At 35.7% G+C, this 19,057-nt stretch overlaps 3 protein-coding genes and 2 non-coding genes across 7 annotated transcripts; 3 read left to right on the top strand and 2 right to left on the bottom strand.

The window, feature by feature from the left end:
- The first annotated feature begins 3,143 nt into the window (after positions 1 to 3,143).
- TRNAC-GCA (transfer RNA cysteine (anticodon GCA)) lies at positions 3,144 to 3,215 on the top strand. Its single transcript has one exon. It is a non-coding gene; the product is annotated as a tRNA-Cys (tRNA).
- Positions 3,216 to 3,466: 251 nt separating this feature from the next.
- On the bottom strand, positions 3,467 to 6,130 carry LOC140790901 (uncharacterized protein C24B11.05-like). Its single transcript, XM_073141215.1, has 8 exons — positions 6,027 to 6,130; positions 5,262 to 5,325; positions 5,035 to 5,100; positions 4,765 to 4,862; positions 4,559 to 4,684; positions 4,106 to 4,423; positions 3,950 to 4,015; positions 3,467 to 3,762 (listed from the first exon to the last, which is right to left on the bottom strand). The coding sequence occupies exons 2-8, from the start codon at positions 5,305 to 5,307 to the stop codon at positions 3,613 to 3,615; spliced, it is 870 nt and encodes a 289-aa protein (XP_072997316.1). The 5' UTR covers positions 5,308 to 5,325; positions 6,027 to 6,130; the 3' UTR covers positions 3,467 to 3,612.
- Positions 6,131 to 6,667: 537 nt separating this feature from the next.
- Positions 6,668 to 6,739, top strand: TRNAH-GUG (transfer RNA histidin (anticodon GUG)). Its single transcript has one exon. It is a non-coding gene; the product is annotated as a tRNA-His (tRNA).
- A 586-nt stretch (positions 6,740 to 7,325) lies between these two features.
- On the top strand, positions 7,326 to 13,270 carry LOC140790452 (pectin acetylesterase 12-like). 3 transcript variants are annotated; one of them, XM_073140547.1, is made up of 13 exons: positions 7,326 to 7,544; positions 7,879 to 8,045; positions 9,715 to 9,797; positions 9,882 to 10,011; positions 10,113 to 10,186; positions 10,692 to 10,778; positions 10,853 to 10,977; positions 11,157 to 11,217; positions 11,400 to 11,453; positions 11,569 to 11,646; positions 11,889 to 11,994; positions 12,085 to 12,230; positions 13,036 to 13,270. In XM_073140547.1, the coding sequence occupies exons 2-13, from the start codon at positions 7,910 to 7,912 to the stop codon at positions 13,147 to 13,149; spliced, it is 1,194 nt and encodes a 397-aa protein (XP_072996648.1). In that variant the 5' UTR covers positions 7,326 to 7,544; positions 7,879 to 7,909; the 3' UTR covers positions 13,150 to 13,270. The 3 variants fall into 3 exon arrangements, with proteins under 3 accessions (XP_072996648.1, XP_072996649.1, XP_072996650.1); XM_073140548.1 differs by having other exon boundaries at positions 7,462 to 7,590; XM_073140549.1 differs by lacking the exon at positions 7,326 to 7,544 and adding an exon at positions 7,568 to 7,691.
- A 2,791-nt stretch (positions 13,271 to 16,061) lies between these two features.
- LOC140790451 (transcription factor MYB61-like) lies at positions 16,062 to 18,519 on the bottom strand. The gene is made up of 3 exons (XM_073140546.1): positions 17,821 to 18,519; positions 17,567 to 17,696; positions 16,062 to 17,472 (listed from the first exon to the last, which is right to left on the bottom strand). The coding sequence occupies exons 1-3, from the start codon at positions 17,951 to 17,953 to the stop codon at positions 16,443 to 16,445; spliced, it is 1,293 nt and encodes a 430-aa protein (XP_072996647.1). The 5' UTR covers positions 17,954 to 18,519; the 3' UTR covers positions 16,062 to 16,442.
- Positions 18,520 to 19,057: the final 538 nt, after the last annotated feature.

The following is a 19,057-nucleotide window of genomic DNA, read 5'->3' as shown; positions in this document are numbered from 1 at the left end:
AGATAAAGATTAATACCGATGGCTTTTTCACTGGAGCTCAAAATTAGGGGAGTACCAGGCTTTGTTGCCCGGCAATCTAACGGTGGTCCTTTGGTTATAGGGTATCGATGTGGAAGGTTTGGATCAACTCTACTGGTTGAGGTAAAGACAATGTTGTATGCTCTTCATACCATCCACCAAATATTGGCAGATCAGGTCTTGATTGAAATGGATTCCCTACTCCTTGTCAAAATGTTGCTTGAGATTACGAGGCTCTCATAGGCTGTAAAGACCATTACAGAAGACATTTTCTTCTTGCTAAGCAAGTAAAATGATTACAAAATATCTCACTTTTTTCGCGAGACCAATAAGACAGCATATTAGCTCACTAACTTTAGACGTTCCCAAACATCTGGTTATACTTGGGTTGGAGCTTTCCCACCCATGCTTTTATATTGTTGCGTTGTAGATTTTAATAGGGCTTTTTATAACCGTGGAAGGTAGTTTCCTAATAATATTTCCTTTTTTCTAAAAAAAAAAAGCTCACAACCACTGCTATATACATGCATGTAAGCCCGTAAATGGCCTTACAAGCATACATATATCTAATGTAATATTTTTCTAAAATAACGTAAGGTCAAGATTTCTAAATAAAAACATAATATTATTATTTTTTTATTTTTAAAAAACTCACATGTAAGGTATTAATTTTGTAAATCTCTTTTAAGAAGTTCTTCGTATTGCAAACTATAAGAAAGTTCACAAGCTTGTAACCACTCTATAATTTATTGTAAGTTTAGTAAGGATTAAATTTTACTTGGAGGGAAATATATATATATATATATATATTTTGGAGAAAAATTAGAGATAGATGAAATAAGATTTGAAATAGAGTGCAATTATTATTTTGATGTGATATGAAAATTTAATGCATGTCATGCAAGTAGTACCAACATATTATTATTATTATAAAATATAAATATAATAAGCCATTTTAAACTCATATTTAAACTATTAATAAATTATATTAAATAATAAATTTCTAATATTTTCATCGTGTACTAATATTTTTTCAAGAGTTATTTTTTTGTGAGCTTAGTGAAAGTCTGAAAGATAAGCTCTTTTATAATAATAAAAAAATATTTTTCGGAAGAGAGAAAAGAGAGAATATTGACAAGACATGAAATTGACATATCTAAGTCATATCAAGAATAAAATTAGAATCAATTTAACTTTTATTTATTTATTTATTAGGCATTGAACTTGGTCTTAAAAAAATAGGTTGAAAAGCTATTTGATTACTGAACTATGTTAGGGTGCCTGATTGAGTTCAAGGACCCTTCCTGAACTCAAAACAAATAGGGGCTTAGAGATTACAAAAAGAGAAAAAAGAGTATAAAAAATGTAACAAAAAGGGTAGTAGGATTCTCATTTTTGCCATAGCTCAACTAGAGAGACAACCGGGATAAGAGCTTAGAAGTTGAAAATTATATTGAGGGTCTCTCCAGTCAACCTAAATTTCATGACCCAGATTGATTGTCAAAGTAAATCTTAACTTTGAGTTAAAGCTTTTGATCACTATGAGAGTAATAAGGGTAGTGAAAAAAATGTTACACCAATTTTATCTCCTCGTCACAAAGAGCATAAGAAAGAGGCTTTGTGAAACTTTTTCTAACCTGATTAGATATACTATGAAGCTTATCAAGTCCGGTTAGCCAAAGAAATATTTTAAGCTTTGAAGAATGGTGGTATCTTCAAATCTCGGAGATGTTAGTGAACTTCACACCTAAGAAGTTAAGGAGGTAATAGTAAGAATTAGCCAAATAAGTGTTATGGCCTTATTGGTAATGAATCTCCACTTAATCTTATATAGTGAATCATCAATAACAACTCCATGAGCTAAACTTCTAATCTTCGACAAAAGCAACAACCTCATCGAATTTTCTAAATAACAAAAATAAGGAATATGGTTCTCGAGAGATTGCTCTTCTAAACCCTTCTGTAGAATTTAGATTTCTACACATTTAGAATATCAAGGGGCAGAAGAATATTATAGATAAGTGGGAAGACTATCTTTTAGTTCGAATATTAATCTAAGTTACATTACTAATTTGATACAAAATGATGTGATCCGAGTATGATTGAATCAATTCACGAGGACATTAGGCTCGATTGATCGAGTCTATTTATCTTTTAATTATTTTATGATATTAGTCTTTTAGGCAAGTCTAGTTTAGTCATGTGAGTCATTAAGACAAATCGAAATAAGTCATAACAACCCTTAAGGCAAGTCTAGTTAAGTCAAGTAAGCCTTTAAGATAAGTTTAATTAAGTCATGTAAGACTTTAAAGCAAATCCTAATTCGAGTTGTATTAGTCTTTAAGGCTAGTCCTAATGGAACTCGTTGTAACATACCTCTATATATAGAGGGGTTGGACTCCTTGTTAAGCATCCAAGCATTGGAAAAGTATTCTAGCTTTGAGTTTATCTTAGGAGTAAGAGTAAGATAATCTAGGAGTAGAAGTAAATTAATTTTTCTTCATCATCGCTGCCCACTATCTTCCTCACCATCACCACCACTATCATCCCTCTTTCCACCCTCTCCATCTACCATCATTTACCCTAGTCAAAGCATACACTCCCTTATTGTGAATAATTTCTAGTCGGTCTGTAAAACAAAACACGCATTTGAAGTATTTTTTAATTTGATGACATCTCTTCAAAAGTATGAACATACAAAATAAGAAAAAAATTTCAATAGGATGTGCCTTTTATAAGAGTGGAGGACCAAGTTCTTTCAACATAGATTGTTTTGAAGTTTGCTTAACTTCTATCACCACTTATCCATCAGAGCTAAGTTTTGATTGAGGAGATTGATAACTCTTAAACCTCCCTAGTCTTTAGGCTTGCAAACTTCTAGTTAACTAGAAGACTATTTGTAAACTTTTCTAGTTAAACAAGACAGTTAACTCGATAGCATATTTAAGTTTACAACAAATCTTTTTTACTCCCTTTTCTCTTTATTCTTTATTTTTAGTTCACTGCTCTAATTTTGTCCTAGCCAATCTACCTATATCTTAACATTTATTATTAAAATATATTTTGGGACCTAGTATGAAATAATGTATATTCAAATAAAGTTTAATAGATTGTCTCATACAAATGGGTCCATAGCTCAGTGGTAGAGCATTTGACTGCAGATCAAGAGGTCACCGGTTCGAACCCGGTTGGGCCCTTTTAATTTTTTTCTTCTCATTTTAGTTTTTATCATAAGTAGAATCCCTCAAGTTGTGTACTGTTTCTACTAGATTCTGAAAGCCTCTGTGTTCTCCATTTCTTTTAAGCAATCCAGTGATTCTCTTGGAATCATTTTGCCTGAACCTGATCTCCTCTTCAGGCTTTCAGGCTTAAAAGCTCTAGCTGCATCAAATCTCAACCTGATCTTTAGAATGTATAAAATTGAGCCAAAAAAGGGAAGAAAAGGATAGAGGGAGAATCCTTGATGATTTCTTGTTATATATTATCGACCTTCAAGTAAAGGAAGGAATACATTTCTTGTTAAATATTATAATGGAAGTTACAGTCCCCTCGTCTTTGTTATGTATTCTTAGATGTTCATATTGTCTGAAATTTTCATGCAAGGACTACTGTTTCGACTGCAGTTGATGGAAGAACTGCATCAGATTGATCGTCACCTTCCCATATCTCCGGTAGCGCTTCCTTGATGTTGTGAATGCTCCCTAGTGCATGATCAGCCCCTGGCACAAGAACTGAACTCCCCACCTGTGTCATAAACTTCCCGTTTGTTAACTTTTGTGCAGGCTATCATGTTAGGTGCCATTTTAAATGCTTGTCCTACACTTTCTAATAATGAAGAGCATGGATTTAAATTGTGGAAAATAGAATCAAGACCTGCAATTTTGCGAAGAAGGAAAAAAATTAATTAATTTGATGGAGTTGAGCGGCTTACGATGACTGTATTGAAACCAGCAGCCTTTCCTGCAGCAATGTTACGAGGACTATCGTCGAAGAAGATCTGAAAGTAGAAGAGTTTGAATTGTTAAAATGTCATTTGATTTTATATCTGTAATTGAGTAGTTTCCATGAGTAGTTCACATAGTCTTACTGTTCTCTTGGGATCAGCATTTGCGATGCGAATAGCGGCTTCCATCGCTTCGATGGAGGGCTTACATAGTATTGGTGATTTAGAGTTCAAACCATATGTCACGCCACAAGCAGTGGCAGCATTTTCTGTTTCACAATTGCTAGAAAATGCATGATCATTGTCAATTAGAGGCACAGGAGTATTGATCTTATCAATGTTTTCACACGACAAAAACGGCGGATTGAGTGTCTCGAAGCATATGACACCCTCGAAACAGTCCTCTAATCCCAACCTGCTAAGAACTTCTGCTGCGTGATTCTTGTCAGCATTTGTGAATATCTGCAGTATAATTGAGCTAAGTTAGTTTCTTTGAAAGGAAATCATCACCTTAAAAAACTCTAGTTAACTTAGTTGCTTTAAAAGATTTAATAGCCAGCCATGTTTTCATGGGCTCTGTAAATTGGTTACACATACTATTTTCCTCTGTGGCATTGAAACTAGTAGATTCCTCAGCACTGGATCAGGTTTCAATAGATCATATGGCAGTCTTCCATGAACATAGGCATGAAATTCATCGTTGTCGAACTCGAAACCTAATGCCTGCAGTGTATATTGGAGTTTAGACTAACACAATTATAGAAGACTATCTATGTGAAAATAATAATAATCATAGAGTGTACCTTAAGACCGGCCATCGTCGTACCATACTCCCTGTACAATTCCAAGCACATCTGTGGGACTTGACTTTCTTCAATTTGGAGATGGTGCTGCATGTAATCTGCAAAGTAGACATAATTTAGTAGAGGTAATATCAAAGTATATTAGGGAGGATTTCAGTCTGGACCTAAGATACTTGAATCTTAGAAAGAAAGAAAGATAAGGATGTGGTAAATTTGGAATGTATGTAAGACAAGCTTGCTTTGTCTCCATTTTGTAAATCTTTTGCTTACCCTGTATATTTTTCCGACACGCTAAGTTGATGCCTGAACTCAACGGATACAAGGTGTCATCCATGTCTAAAGACAACAATCACCAGAGGAAACATCATATCATGAATCAGGTTTTAGATTATCATTGGAGGAAATTTAATTACAGAGTCGGTTTGATTCTGATTGAAAGGAAAGGAATAATTAGAATAATTTTCATATATATATTGAGAATAAGATTGTATTATTACCGAAGAGCAAGCAGTCATACTTGGCTCCATCAATGACACTCTCCATTTGCGATCAAGCTTGCACCTGAAAAGAAAATGTAAATGACAAAGAAAAAGAAATTTTGCATAAGAAGTAGGAAGTGTGATGCATCCAATATTCTGGATAATGAGCATTTAGAAAGTGATATCTGCCTTTCCTTAAATATACACAAAATAAGACTTCTGTTAAGTGTTGTAAGAGTTCCGATTATTTAGGAGTGATCGGTAGTTTGCTGGTTACTGTAAATGCTGAATTTGAATAGCAAAGCCTACAGACGTATAAGAAGCTGTGAACTAAGAACAAGTTCATTGCATTTTGGAGAAAGAAATTGATAATAAATTGAGCCATATGAGAATGTCTTTGGAATAAAAGAAGTTGCTTATGAAGCTTTAGTAGTTTAACCAGACCTTTGTTAATCGGTAAAACAAGTTGGAGAAAATCCATTTAAGATGCATATAGAGCTTACTTAATAACATACAAGTACTCAATTTACCTAACTCTTGTCCTACTTTTGCATCAGACCTCCTCACAATTTGAACACAAGCCATTATAATAGTCAGTATTTTTGCATGGCCAACTTAAAAAGATTTTATTATGAATGTAACCGAAGTTCGAATTCCAGAATCACCTTAAATTAGTCCAAACCTCAAAAACTCCAAGAGAGGCATTACACAACAAATGCAAAGAGAAATTGCTCATGAAGAAAGGAGAAAGAAGGAACTAAATAGATGCATATCCCCAATTACCTCTAACTGGAGGAAAGAATCACTGCTTGCAAACTTCAGATGATGGTGTTAACTTTGGTGCAGTAGGTGGTGTATATATAGGACCATAAAGGTCTAGTGTGTGGGGAATCTAACACTTAAGTTGTTCCATTGGGTGAATAAAAGGATATCTTATATCCACTTGGAATGATTCAATTCCAATTCCTTCTATATGTTTCTGGTTACTTTCATATGAGACTCAAATAGTCTCCCTAAAAGAGGCCCAAAGTTAGAAATGGGCATGCCAACGAGTTCTTAGCAAGAATGCATGTTCCAGAAAAAACGAAAATTAAAAATGAAAACGTTTATATAAACTCTTGAGCACTAATTTAATTGCTTAAAATTTATATCAAACTCTGTTTCAGTTAAATTAATAAATTATGACTGGATGGATAAAATAGTTGGCATATGCTCACAATTTGCCCCTCGATGAAATTCCAAAGATTCTGTAGAAGAAATCCAACTATCTTTAGGTACCTCTGAAGCATATTTACCCTCCAACAAGAATAAGGAATGGGGTTCACTTGGTAATATTCTTTCGAATCTTGGTTCAATTCCATTATAAGAAATAAACGAAATAAGAATAAATGAATAATTTGACTAGTTGTAGGAATCTATATTATGTGGCTGTAGTTTAGTGGTTAGAATTCCACGTTGTGGCCGTGGAGACCTGGGCTCGAATCCCAGCAGCCACAATATTATGAAGTGTTTTTTTTAGCGCTTCTATCGTTTTTTTTAATTAACTTGACGAAAGTTTAATTAAATTTTATCTATTTAATATTTTTATTATTTACATATCTCTTTCATTGTTTAAGATTAATTTAAATTATATTTAATAATAGATCGAGATAGAGAATCATATTTAAATTAAAGTTTATCTCCAAAAAATCAAATTTAAATAATATTTTCTATAATTAAGGTATAATTATATCTATTGTAATCATATCTAAAAAAAAATTTTAACGGAAGAAAAGTATGTGTAGTTTGAAAATTAAACACACATAGTTAAATTTTTTTTAACTAATATGTCTCTTTTCTTTTAAGTAACATGGTTTTCGAATAAGAATATAAAATGGACTATTATAAACGTTAGATTAAGATTATAAATTTTATTATAAATCTTAGATTAAGATTATAAATTTTAAAGGGTTATCGAAATATTTGCCCTTTTTTTAATGCAATTTTGTCATAATGAACCCTCGATCTTCCGTAATTTTCCATCAAACGCCCCCTTCGAGCCAAAAGAAGATAAAGCAAAGGGTAATCTTTTTACTAGATGCTGGAGATCATTCCTGTCGGCTGTCGAATGTCGATCCAAGGACCAAGGCAGAGTTTTGGCTCTTTCTTTTGGTCCGGAACACAACAAGACAAACATTCCTCTCAGCGGCATTATATCATATAGTTTAATGGCAAGAGGAGGAAAGGTAGTTGAAAAGAAGGGTAGATTGCAGAATCACGTGCATACACAGAACAGCATTGGTGATGCAGCATCTCGTCGAGGTTGGAGGCAGAATTTATTTTTCAAGTCTTAGTTAGATTTACTTTTGTAAGTCTTTGGTCAAGTTTATACTTTAATTGCTAGTTGAATTTATCTTTTAGAGTTGTTTCAGAGTAGGAATTTTAGGTTTCAGAGTTTGTTTAGAATTGGTAAGCATGTGGATAACACTTATATATGTACTAGTCTTATGTTAAAGCAATTTACACATTGTGAGAGATTGAGACTCTGCCTTACCGTCTGCGCCAATTTGTTTCCTTTCGCCAGAGCCCTTTTGTCTCTCTCGGCTTGTCCACTTCCATCCACTTTAATTCCCTTCGTTTCCTCTGTTATTCCCAGGAGTGGAGAGGAGAAGGTGAAGAGAGAATCCATGAAGGGTTTGTGGGTAATTGGGCTTCTTGGATTGGTTATGGTGGGATGGGCTCAAGGTGGTGAGCAAGGGAGTGCAAGCAGCCCCCTGCTGGTTGAACAGACTCTCATAGGATCTGCTGTTGCCCAAGGAGCTGGTATTTTCTTGTTGTTTCTCATGTGTCTATTAGTTGTTTGTTTTTGTTTTTTCTTTTCTTGTAATTTAAGTTTGTTTAGTTGCAGTAAGGAAGAGATTAAGTGAACCAAAAGTCAGAGAGGATAGTTGTTTAATGCCCTTAAAACTTTTTTCCCTATTAGTTGGCTACCTTTACTGTCATCTCATTAGAACTTAACTGAGTCTGATTTTTCAAACAGTTCTTTTGTTCCGAAAAGCTTAAGTTGTGAGGTGATAGATGACCAACAATGTACATTATGCCCTAACGTTCCCCATTGTATATCTTGTATCCTGCACATAGACAGAGGATAGATAATAGGATAATTCTTGTCATTATGACCTCCAATGTTTGTGATACTGGCTGAGGACTTCGTATGATCATATCTCTTACAATATTTGCTATCCTCTACAATTTATATTCATTTAATTTTTCAACTATATATATAAATCCTTTTGATTAATTTTGTCAGATATGTAATCAACATTATTATTTTGTCAAAACAAATTTTCATCTCTTCTATCTCCTGTTACTGCTACATGAAATACTATTTATATCCTCTTTCTATATTCCTTCAATTAGTGGGGTTCAATTTGTATATATTTCCTGCTAGGTATTTCATAATAATATAATAAAATATAATATAGCAATAATAAGAACAAAAGGATGCATATATATACCAGGTGTAATGTCTTCTCATTGTAAATAGAGGGATTTATTTAGTGAAGAGGTGTATCTAAGAGATGCATCCTTTGTTCCAAGTGTGCTTAAATGACCTCCATCTATAAAAGGAGAGAGCAAAAATTAGAAAATGAGATGATATATTTTCCTTACTACTTTCTTGCAAAACTGAAATCTTTTGAATGTAATTTTTTTTCTTATGGGGTGAGAGACTTGGTTCTCATCCACATCGATATGGGGAAGTCACTGTGTTAAAGGAAGCTCCAAGGACCTACATCAATCAAACTTTGTTTTTATGTTATCTTATCTTTATACTTACCCCTTGATAAATTCGTCACATTTCCAAAAATCCCTGGCTCCCATCCAGCCACAATTTAATAATTTGTTGATATTTTTTAACTCTTGGTCTTGATTGTTTTGATATTTTCTTTAATATATATGGTATTGCACTATTGCTTTATGCAATATTAATGTTAGAAAATATTCTGATGGAAGGCCAACATGTAACATAATATTTCAGCAAAATATCAGATCCTTCAACAGTGAAGGCCAACATAACTTTCAATTTTGAGACATTGAAAAATAATAGAATTATGTCAACTCTCATCCCCAGTCTCTGTGAAGCTATAACTTATTTAATCATCAATCCTTTTTTCTAGTTAATAAATACAGAAAAGTAGCATGAAAGCGTAGCTGAAGTATTATGTCTTCTTTTCAGTTGTACATTTTGTCAAGTAGAACCTTGGATTGGTTTAAACTTATCTGAAAAAGATCTGCTATCAAATTAGATTAAAGAACTTCCATGCATCATTTTTGTTTTTTCATAACAGTTGATGTCTATGTAATGACTAAAATGACTAGAATGGTTCTTTGATACTCTTGTTTATTTTCATTTCATGTTTATGTCACTCATAATTCTGTGATATTTTGGTGAGAAAGAAATGGTAAAGGATTGTGATTGTTTTGTGTACAGTTTGTTTGGATGGAACCCCACCTGCTTACCACCTTCATCGAGGCTTTGGATCAGGAGCTGACAATTGGCTTGTTGACCTAGAAGTGAGTTTAAATAGATCTCCACATGCAAACTCTTTGCTCTCATGTTGTTCTGTGATAAGTAATTGAATGCTATAAACCATATAGGGAGGAGGTTGGTGCAATGATATAAGGTCATGTGTATTCCGTAAGACAACTCGTCGAGGTTCATCAAATTACATGGAGAAACAGATAGCTTTTACTGGGATACTAAGCGACAAAGCTGAGGAGAATCCTGGTATTGTCTTCATCTTTGTACATTTTTTGTTCTAATACAGCTATCTGTGTCTTTTCAATCCCTGATTTCCTCCCAAATTATTTCTTCTGTGATGTTCACAGACTTCTATAGCTGGAACAGAGTAAAGGTTCGTTATTGTGATGGTGCATCCTTCGCAGGAGAAGGCTATGATGAGGTTAGTAGGTTTATTTGTAACCTCAAATACAATTTTGATACTAGTAATTATGGACATTGGTGTTTGCAGCTTTATAATTCACAATTGGCAATCCACTTGTTCTAAATCTATCTCAATAGAGAGATTCTGGAATTTTGAACATCAACATTTTTTAAGGAATGTCTTAAATGATCATATATCTTTCATGAGTTTTTACATTACTTACTTGACATAACAATGAAAACTACCTTGATACTATTCTAGTGTACTTTATCGAGGAGTTTGATCTTTCTAGGTCATTTGTTCTATAAATATATTTAGTATTTTTTCAAGTTTCTTAACAAATATGTCGCTCATGTAGGCAACTACTTCTAGTTCTCTTTCTTCTGTCAGACTCAGATGTGTACATCCTATTAAATTTATAATCTTAGTCAATTTTTGTATTTGCATATTTCCTCTTGTGCCTTGGTTTTTTACTTTTTAGTTCTATCACATTCTGTTTTATGTTTCAACATTGTAAATGTAGGCATCTGGCCTCTATTTTAGAGGACAGCGTATTTGGTCAGCTGCTATGGAAGATCTAATGTCAAAAGGAATGAGTTCAGCCAAGCAGGTTGTTTTTCATCTTGTGCAATATAATTTTCTCATGCTCATACACCAATCATTTTATGGAGTTGTCATTTTCAGGCCCTTCTTTCTGGATGTTCTGCTGGGGGTTTGGCATCAATAATACACTGTGATGAGTTTCAGGCACTTTTTCCAGGCAACACTGAAGTCAAGTGCCTCGCAGACGCTGGCTTGTTCCTTGATGCGTATGACTCCTCATGAACTGTTATGATGCTTCATTAAATGTTATGATGCATTCCCATTAGTTTCATTTGAACAAGTTTTACAAGTACAAAGCTACTTGAAATATTTTTGACTAACATTACTTGTGGTTTTATGTATCTGCACATTTTATTTACATATTGCATATGTATATCAACTTCAGTGTTGATGTAGCTGGTGGGCATACCCTGAGATCCTTCTATGAAGGTGTAGTGAACCTGCAGGTACTTTTGCTACAATGAATTTATTCTACAAATAAAGGAGCAAATATTTATCATCTATTCACTCTGCTGTACTTTATTTACTGGATGTGCGTTATGATTGTTCATGGTTTTGGTTTTGGAATTACATCAAAGTCACTCTAATATATTTCTACTGTCTTGTGGGAAACTTTCATGGTATGAAGGGAGCAGTTAAGAACTTGCCAGAAGCATGCACTGCCCGCATGGATGCAACTTCGGTAACCTTAGTTTATCTACAACACAACCATTGAATGGAAAGCACTAAAGCAGAGTGGCATACTAACTTACCCTTCTGTTTGCTTTTCTTTCTTTTTTGTTTCCTTTCTTCTATAGTGTTTTTTTCCAGAGAATTTAGTGGACAATATCCAGACCCCAACTTTTCTCTTAAACACGGCATATGATGTATGGCAGGTAATCACCAATTTTAGCCTGCAATATGAGTTGTTGTATGGCAATAATGTTTCACAGAACTGTTTATTATAGTAATGATGTCATGATCTGCAAATTTCTTTTGTTTCCTTTTATATTTGGAATCTCCTTCTCTTTTCAGTATGTCACTGGTTAATGGGTAAAAGCAAATAAGCGTCAACAATTTCTGATTACCTACTGCCTGTCTGACAACATGTTTATTTCCTCTTCTGTTAAATTCTCAGCTCCACGAAAGTTTAGCCACTGGTAATGCTGATCCTCATGGTTTTTGGAAAGAGTGCAAGTCAAATTATTTACGTTGCAACTCAACGCAGATCCAATTGTTGCAAGGTACCTATTAGCTTTGTTTCGTCAATATTCTGCTCCATGCAAGATAATTGCCTGTAACATGGAATTGTGCATGAATGGGAACTTATATAGGGTTCAGGAGCCAAATGATTAATGTGGTAAAAGCGTTCTCCAAGTCCAAGGAAAATGGTTTATTCATTAATTCTTGCTTTGCTCATTGCCAATCTGAGAGACAGGACACATGGTATCAAGATGATTCTCCTACAATCTCAAACAAGGTACAACTACTTGTTTTCATTTCTAGAGACAGATAAAAATTAGCATATATTTATTGAAAATAAACTAGAGGAATATATTTTATTCTCTGTCTTAATATTTCTGCTTGGTTATGTGTGATCTTCTGTTTTCGTTGGTTACAAATTATCTACTAGATAATTGCAAGAAAAGCTTGGCTGAACTCAAAGTAACAATATGGTTAGACTCAGAACAAAATCTTCATTATGAGGAACTGCAGACATCTTGGGAGCTCCAATCTTAAATTCTATTTTAGAAGTCAAAGAAGTGTGCGGCATTTCTAAAACAATAACCAGTAGCTAGTTTCTCATCTGAAAAATGATCACATTATTATTAATTTCCAAGATTTCAGTTGGAGAATCTTTATTAGATTGCATGCTTCGCTATCTACTATATGGCTTCTTTCTCTTTATATTGTTGTTAATCATCATTCCATTAGTTTGATTGTTATGGTCACTGCATGGAGGATAAATTGTTTCAACATAGATTCAACAAATTTTCATGATGGAATTTTATCCTGCATTAGTTGTATTTCAAGGATCATCTTAGTATACAAAATGGCCAATAAGAAATAATTACTCTTTATGAGAAATAAAAGATGCGACAGCTGGCAGATGTTCTTCAATTGTTATCAATCATTATCTGGAGTTTTGCCTTAGGATCTCATGAGAGTAACTCTTGTTGCTTACCATAACCTGGCTGCTATACCAATGGAATGATTTATACTTGCATAGTTACTGATATTATAGTCTTCAACTTGATGATATATTTAATTGGTAATCTTTGCAGAAAATTGCGGTATCTATTGGTGATTGGTATTTTGATCGAGCAGAAGTCAAAGAGATAGATTGCCCGTACCCTTGTGACAACTCCTGTCATAATCTTGTATCATCAGGATCATGATTCTTTTGTTTAGTTTCAACTTCTAGCTATAATTGTGTATCTGTTTGAGTCCTATTTTTCTCTAGAATGATTTTTCTCAGAAAGAAATAATATTTCTCAAGTATGACCAAAGAACAACAAAGCAGAAGAAAAACTGCGGCAAATACTCTCTTCCTAGTACACCTAATGGTCCTGCCCAGAATATATTCTAGCTAATAGGTATAATATTTTGAAAGATAATTTGACTATGATATTGTCCCTTATGTTGCCAATTTATAAATTCAAAAGTTGGTCTGAAATATACATGAAAAGTACATGGTGGTGCTGACTCTTCAACTGAATCTGATTCACTGCCAACTTGTCCTCAAATTTTGCTAATAGATAGGTGCCTAATGAAATTAGGTATACAAACATCAGGAGAGGAGAGGAACTGTCTAATTATTAAATTATCGTAACCGTTGAAACTGATTGAAGGTTAAAAGAAATGTAATAATCAACACCATATATGCTTGTAACCAGTCAGATAGTTATAGGAGGTCATACAACTAACTGACACGAGGATTATATGGTCATTCAAACTATATTCTATAATGAGAAGCAGAGGTTTGCAGTGTGCCATTATGCAACGTGAACATGGTATGGGTGGATGTTTCTTTTCTGTAACATACTCTCAATCTGAACCTTAAGATCCTTCCATTGTAATGAAAGTATACTAAACAAGGACAATGCTTCTTGCCGTCATAACATTCTGATGCTCACAGCTTGTGTTCAGATTTTGCGGCTAGTAATTGAACTTGTCTTCTTCCAGAGTACCAAAACCATTTCGTTTCTGAGGTTGGTTGGAAGTTTCAATCTTGTTGTAGGAGGAGTTTAAATTTGTTGCAACAGCTCCTATTTTTCTTTTTTCTTTTCTAAAGTTTGTAATGGAAGTAATAGAGGTTAAATTTTAGCAGATCATAGAAATAAGGAGGGAGCCATTTTTATCAAATTCTTTCCTGCTGGAAGTATTGGTTTAGATGCCCAACTTTATATTCAATTGAACAGACTCTGATCATGATTATCTTCTACTTGATGTTTATAGTAGCTTTAGATACTCTGTCTATTTCATGAAATTAAAATCATTCTTCATATGCCCATGAGATTCCTTTATTCTTGTAAGGACAATCGTAATACTGGAAACATTTATAAGAAGGGAACATAGCCATATTGATCACAACTTAAATTTATTTGGAAGAAATCCAATCTCTCTCTCTCTATGTCTGAAAAGACAAACTTGCAAGGTGACAAGTACAGTGAAAACATTACTAGATTTCTGTGGAACTTCTCAATGTTCTCATACAGTAGAAGAGAGAAAGATGCCTTAGTTGAGGAATACAGAAAGATCTGTAGGCTGCTCTACTCACCTCGAGCAACTGTTTGAAGCTCATTTCTAGTTCATCCTGGAACTTCTGGTAGGTGATGACAATGGCATCCCTATAGATTCTCTTAATATCAATTAAATAAGCTGCAATAAGGTAGTGAGATCACAACTATGTAAGATTGTTAGGACCGGTGACACTTTCCATGCAACCAGCAAGAATTAGCACTTTCGCCTCCGCGGCGCTCGTCCTGTTGATATCGACCGGCATTAACCTCTTCTGTTGGTCTGTCCAACTCAATTCATATGGTCCCTTGGGGACTAGATTCTCTTAATTTGACACACTCTTTTGTCCAGCAAGCCAAAGAATCTAATAGTACTCCTCCACATGCATAGCAATTGACAAGCAGAGCAGCCAAAATAAAAAACAAATGTGGCTACATGAACTTGTTCTATGTGTGATCAACTTGTTATATTTATTCCTAAATAGAGTGCCCCTACCGTAGTTGATTACTGGATACAATACTTGTGTGCATATTAGCATGTCTTGGTTTGTAGTCTGCTAAGTTCAATGCCTCTTATCTCTTTTAATTTTATTTAAATCAGTAGACTATTTGTTTTCTTGATTAATTTGTACATGTGATGAACTTTCATTTTTGAGAATCTCATCACAATCGTATCGATTATGTCAAGAAAGTAATAGCTAGTGATGCAACTTCGTTGATAAGCAGGAAAAGAAAGAAAGCCCATGGAATTGAAGTTCAACTTTGAAGAGGGAAAAGATTCTTCCAAGTAGGAAGCTGTCCATATCTTCTGGTTCCAGTCCTCCTGTTTCTTATTTTCAAATCTCCTATCCATTAATCATACAATCTTATGAATGGAGAAACATATCCATGAGAACAGGAAATATACTGTTCTAAAGGGCCCTCCTGACAATACAAGCAACAGAAAAATATACTGGTCATGTGTATGTTAGATATGTGAAGAAACAAGATGGTGCAGTCTCTGTTTCACTAGAAACTAGTGTAGAGAAATTTTTTTTTTTTTTACATAGTAGTGCATCTCTTGCTTTTGCTTCTTTTTCAAGTGTCAGTCTTTATAACAGAGGAACAAGATGCCTAGGGGGGAAAAGGAAGCAGATGTATTGTAAATAGAGGTCACTGTCCATTAACAAGTAGTTACATAGAGCAGTAGGTTTCAGTTTTTATCTTTTTCTTCAATCCATCTCAGTCCTTTTGCTTTCAAAGCCTTGCAAATTAAGTTGAGATTATTTTCAGGTAGCTATCAACTGGGTAAACAGGAGGTAGACAACTATCTTGTTCCCAAAAGCAGGCACTGTGCCACAACCTTCATGGAAGTAAATGCTCAAGAGTGCTTGAAGTTGAAATATTTGATTCTCTTGCTTCTGACAGGAATATGGTACCTTGTTTTACTCAAAGCCATGCATTCCCAAATTGAGGATGATGCTAATAATGGTTATACAAATCAGCAAATTGGAACATTACAGTGAAAGTAAAATAAAAAGAAAGAAAGCAATGATTCTGATTGTTTACATGACAAAGTAGCAACAAGTGAGTGGCAAAAACAATGAAATTACTATAATAAAAAGGGACAGGACAGTGAAACACAAGCTTTATTCTCTAGCATATCTCCCCACCTTCTATGAATAAAGGTGGGATAGAACTTACCACTATGCACAAAAGCTCTGTTTTCCTGTGTCATGAGGCCTATATACAATACAAGAATCTATTGAGGAAACACATCTGGAGAGTATGGGGAGAAGCCTTCTTACTTATTCATGCTTTTATCGAATTGAAAACTCCGCTTAAAAAGAAAAAAAAAGAAGAAGAAGAAGAAGAAGAAAAAGTGGGGGGGTTGCTGCTATATACTTCTCTCTCTGTCTCCAATGTATGAATTGAGAGGTTCCGAAACAAATCGTAACTGTATCGAATTATAGCTAAATCTGTTCAAAGGATGCAGAAACTCTGTGGAACTCCTTACCATACATATCAGAAGGTTGAAGCTGCTGATTCTGGTGCCAGGTGCTCAAACCATTTAATGAGAATTGAGACTCTTCTCTGCTGCCTCCATATAGTCCCTGGGTTTGGCTATGGATAGCCGCGGCGGATGACGGGATGATGCCGTTGAGGTACTCGGACCATTTGAGGTCCTCTGGCTCTCCTTCGAGATGGACTTGAGATTCTTTGTTTGGTACCAGGTCTGACCATGGAAAGATGCCACTGTCATAGAGAGAGCCACTGCTCTGCAACTCAATGACACTGCTGCTGTTCCCACTGCTTGCACTGTTGTTACCGGAGCTACCTGCGAGCAGATACTGCAGGTCTGGCAGAGCTTTGTCCGGTGGAAGATTCATCATGGACTTCAGCGCAGTTGCGGTCGAGAGGATTGAGCTCGAGAGCGATGGAGCAATAGATGGGATTGTGTTGCAACTGAATTCAGGATTGGCATCAAATATCCTGCAGTTTTGGTTGAACCAAGGAGGTAGACTCTGGTTCATTGATAGCTCGAAGGAGGACGCCGTCTGATTGCCGACGCAGTCGGGACTATAATTCGAGTTCTGGAGAGGAAAGTAGCTGACTGAATTCGATGCCTGGCAGCTGGAGGAGCTCCCGTGGGTTGTCACAAACCTTTCAAGGAAGAATTCTTTTGTCGGCGCGATAGAATTATTCAAGCTTGGCTTCTCCATCTTGGTCCTGCCCTCTGTGGACATCAATGGCGGAGTCGTCTCGGAGACCATCGAGTTTAGGTTGGCGATGGTCGGCGCGAGGTGCTTCAATTCGCTGGAGCCTGAGGTCTTGTCACTGTTTGTGGGGGCTTTGCCTGCTTCTCCTTCAATCTCGGCGAGTGGCTTGTGGGTGTTTGGGTCAATGCCTCGCTGCCTTAGCTTCTTCTTGATGCAGGAATTCCACAGGTTCTTAATCTCATTATCTGTCCTTCCTGGTAATTGTGCAGCAATCTGAGACCACCTGAGAAGGAAAAATTTAAGAACTATATCACCTCTTACTAAAAAATAAGCTTCAAATGCATTTAAAGTGGGCAACTTTTGTGGAATTCAGCTACCTGTTGCCTAGTACTGCATGGAGTTCAATGATGAGGTTCTCCTCCTGCTGCGAGAACGACCCTCGCTTCAAATCTGGGCGAAGATAGTTAATCCATCTCAACCTGCAGCTCTTCCCACACCTCTGAAGACCTGAAACGCGTTGCATACCAGAATCAGAAACCATGGGAGATGAGATAAGAAATTATAAAAAACGGCGTTGCTTTCTTCAACTAGAAATTATCTTTCTTTGTACATCCTTGTACAGTAGAATTACCTGCTAACTTTGGAACAGAGCTCCAACACCCATGGCCATACTTTGTGATGTGCTTCAGGAGCTTCTCATCCTCCTCCGGAGACCAAAGACCTTTCCTCAGCTTCTGCTTGTAGCAGCAAGAGTGCCTCCCCATTTGGCGCGCCAACCCCCGAGTGCAATGCTGCAGTTTCCGGTATCGAATTCGCCGAATTACTCGGTTGGAGGAGGCAATATAATGAAGGCAGGAGCTTGTTTTTGTTGGCCTGAGGTGAGTGGTGGAAATGTATAGCAAGGGGATTGTAGGAGGCTGAGGTCAGTGGAGAGGAAGAGGAAGAGGAAGAGGAAGAGGAGGAAGAGGAGGAGGAGGAGAATTGAGCTATTGATATGGGGCTGAGCTACACAAAGGAGACCAACCTCACAGTCATATAGGTGTGATTGGATTTTGGTCTTCTTTAATCTTTAATCTTTTTTTTTTTTATCGTCAAGTTTTCCTCCTCCTGCTGTCTTGAGGTGGGGATGAGGGATTAATTATGAAAGTTGAATGTCTTATGCAGCTCTAGGAGTTAGTGTTTGCTGCTCTGATTGTGAGACAATCATTGAGACTAATCTAATGGAGGTTATGGTTAGAGAGTGGGATTAATCCCATTGTCTTCAAGACAAAAAGACCAAACCACAGTAAAAGAAGAAGAAGAAAAGTCCAATTCATCTTTGAAGGGCAATGCCATGCCCTCCCAATGAGTTCTGTATGTATTGGACTTGGACTTCAAGCTATCCAATCCTTTGCCTGCCACAGTCTATGACCAATACACCCATACTGGAAGGACCACTTGTTTTTTTCTGGAAAGGAGTTAAAAAAAAAAAGAGGTTCCTTTCATGCCATGGTGAGAATTCCCCTTCTCAAGCAGAGTAGTTCACCAGAATAGTATAACTACTACTACTACTACTACTACTACTACTTGAATACTGTCACTTTTCTCCTTCTTGTAAAGGTACAGAAGGCACCAACAAAGAAATAACCCCCTGTGCCCATTTAAATTCCTAGATAATCTTTGTGTCAGAGGGAACAGGAACCTATTTGCTTTTTGGGCAGATCTCCTCTACCATGATAAGTTTAGAAAGTTCTATCATTTGGGTGGAAAGAACAAATCATCCATGCAGCCTTCTCTCTTCTCTTTTTTAATATATCATAACTTTTGTATAATTATAAATTAGACAAAGAAACTAAGTTACACAGCTGTGCCAATTATTCTAAGAAACA

This window comes from Typha latifolia, chromosome 6, assembly GCF_019914945.1.
Source record: "Typha latifolia isolate L0001 chromosome 6, TyphaL0001v2, whole genome shotgun sequence".
In the NCBI taxonomy this organism is placed as follows: Eukaryota; Viridiplantae; Streptophyta; class Magnoliopsida; order Poales; family Typhaceae; genus Typha; species Typha latifolia.
Note: the sequence above shows the minus strand (reverse complement) of the source record. Positions and strands in the feature narration are given on the sequence as shown.

Excerpts from the sequence above, each read along its gene's own strand:
- LOC140790901 (XM_073141215.1), bottom strand. The coding sequence starts at position 5,307 with ATGGAGAGTGTCATTGATGGAGCCAAGTATGACTGCTTGCTCTTCG. Across the intron at positions 4,685-4,764 it reads CGACGATGGCCGGTCTTAAG|GCATTAGGTTTCGAGTTCGA; the intron begins GTACACTCTATG and ends TATACACTGCAG. Across the intron at positions 3,763-3,949 it reads CTGGTTTCAATACAGTCATC|GTGGGGAGTTCAGTTCTTGT; the intron begins GTAAGCCGCTCA and ends TTTATGACACAG.
- LOC140790452 (XM_073140547.1), top strand. The coding sequence starts at position 7,910 with ATGAAGGGTTTGTGGGTAATTGGGCTTCTTGGATTGGTTATGGTGGGA. Across the intron at positions 11,995-12,084 it reads GCAGATCCAATTGTTGCAAG|GGTTCAGGAGCCAAATGATT; the intron begins GTACCTATTAGC and ends GAACTTATATAG. Across the intron at positions 12,231-13,035 it reads CTCCTACAATCTCAAACAAG|AAAATTGCGGTATCTATTGG; the intron begins GTACAACTACTT and ends TAATCTTTGCAG.
- LOC140790451 (XM_073140546.1), bottom strand. The coding sequence starts at position 17,953 with ATGGGGAGGCACTCTTGCTGCTACAAGCAGAAGCTGAGGAAAGGTCTT. Across the intron at positions 17,697-17,820 it reads CTCTGTTCCAAAGTTAGCAG|GTCTTCAGAGGTGTGGGAAG; the intron begins GTAATTCTACTG and ends AACGCGTTTCAG. Across the intron at positions 17,473-17,566 it reads CATGCAGTACTAGGCAACAG|GTGGTCTCAGATTGCTGCAC; the intron begins GTAGCTGAATTC and ends TTTCCTTCTCAG.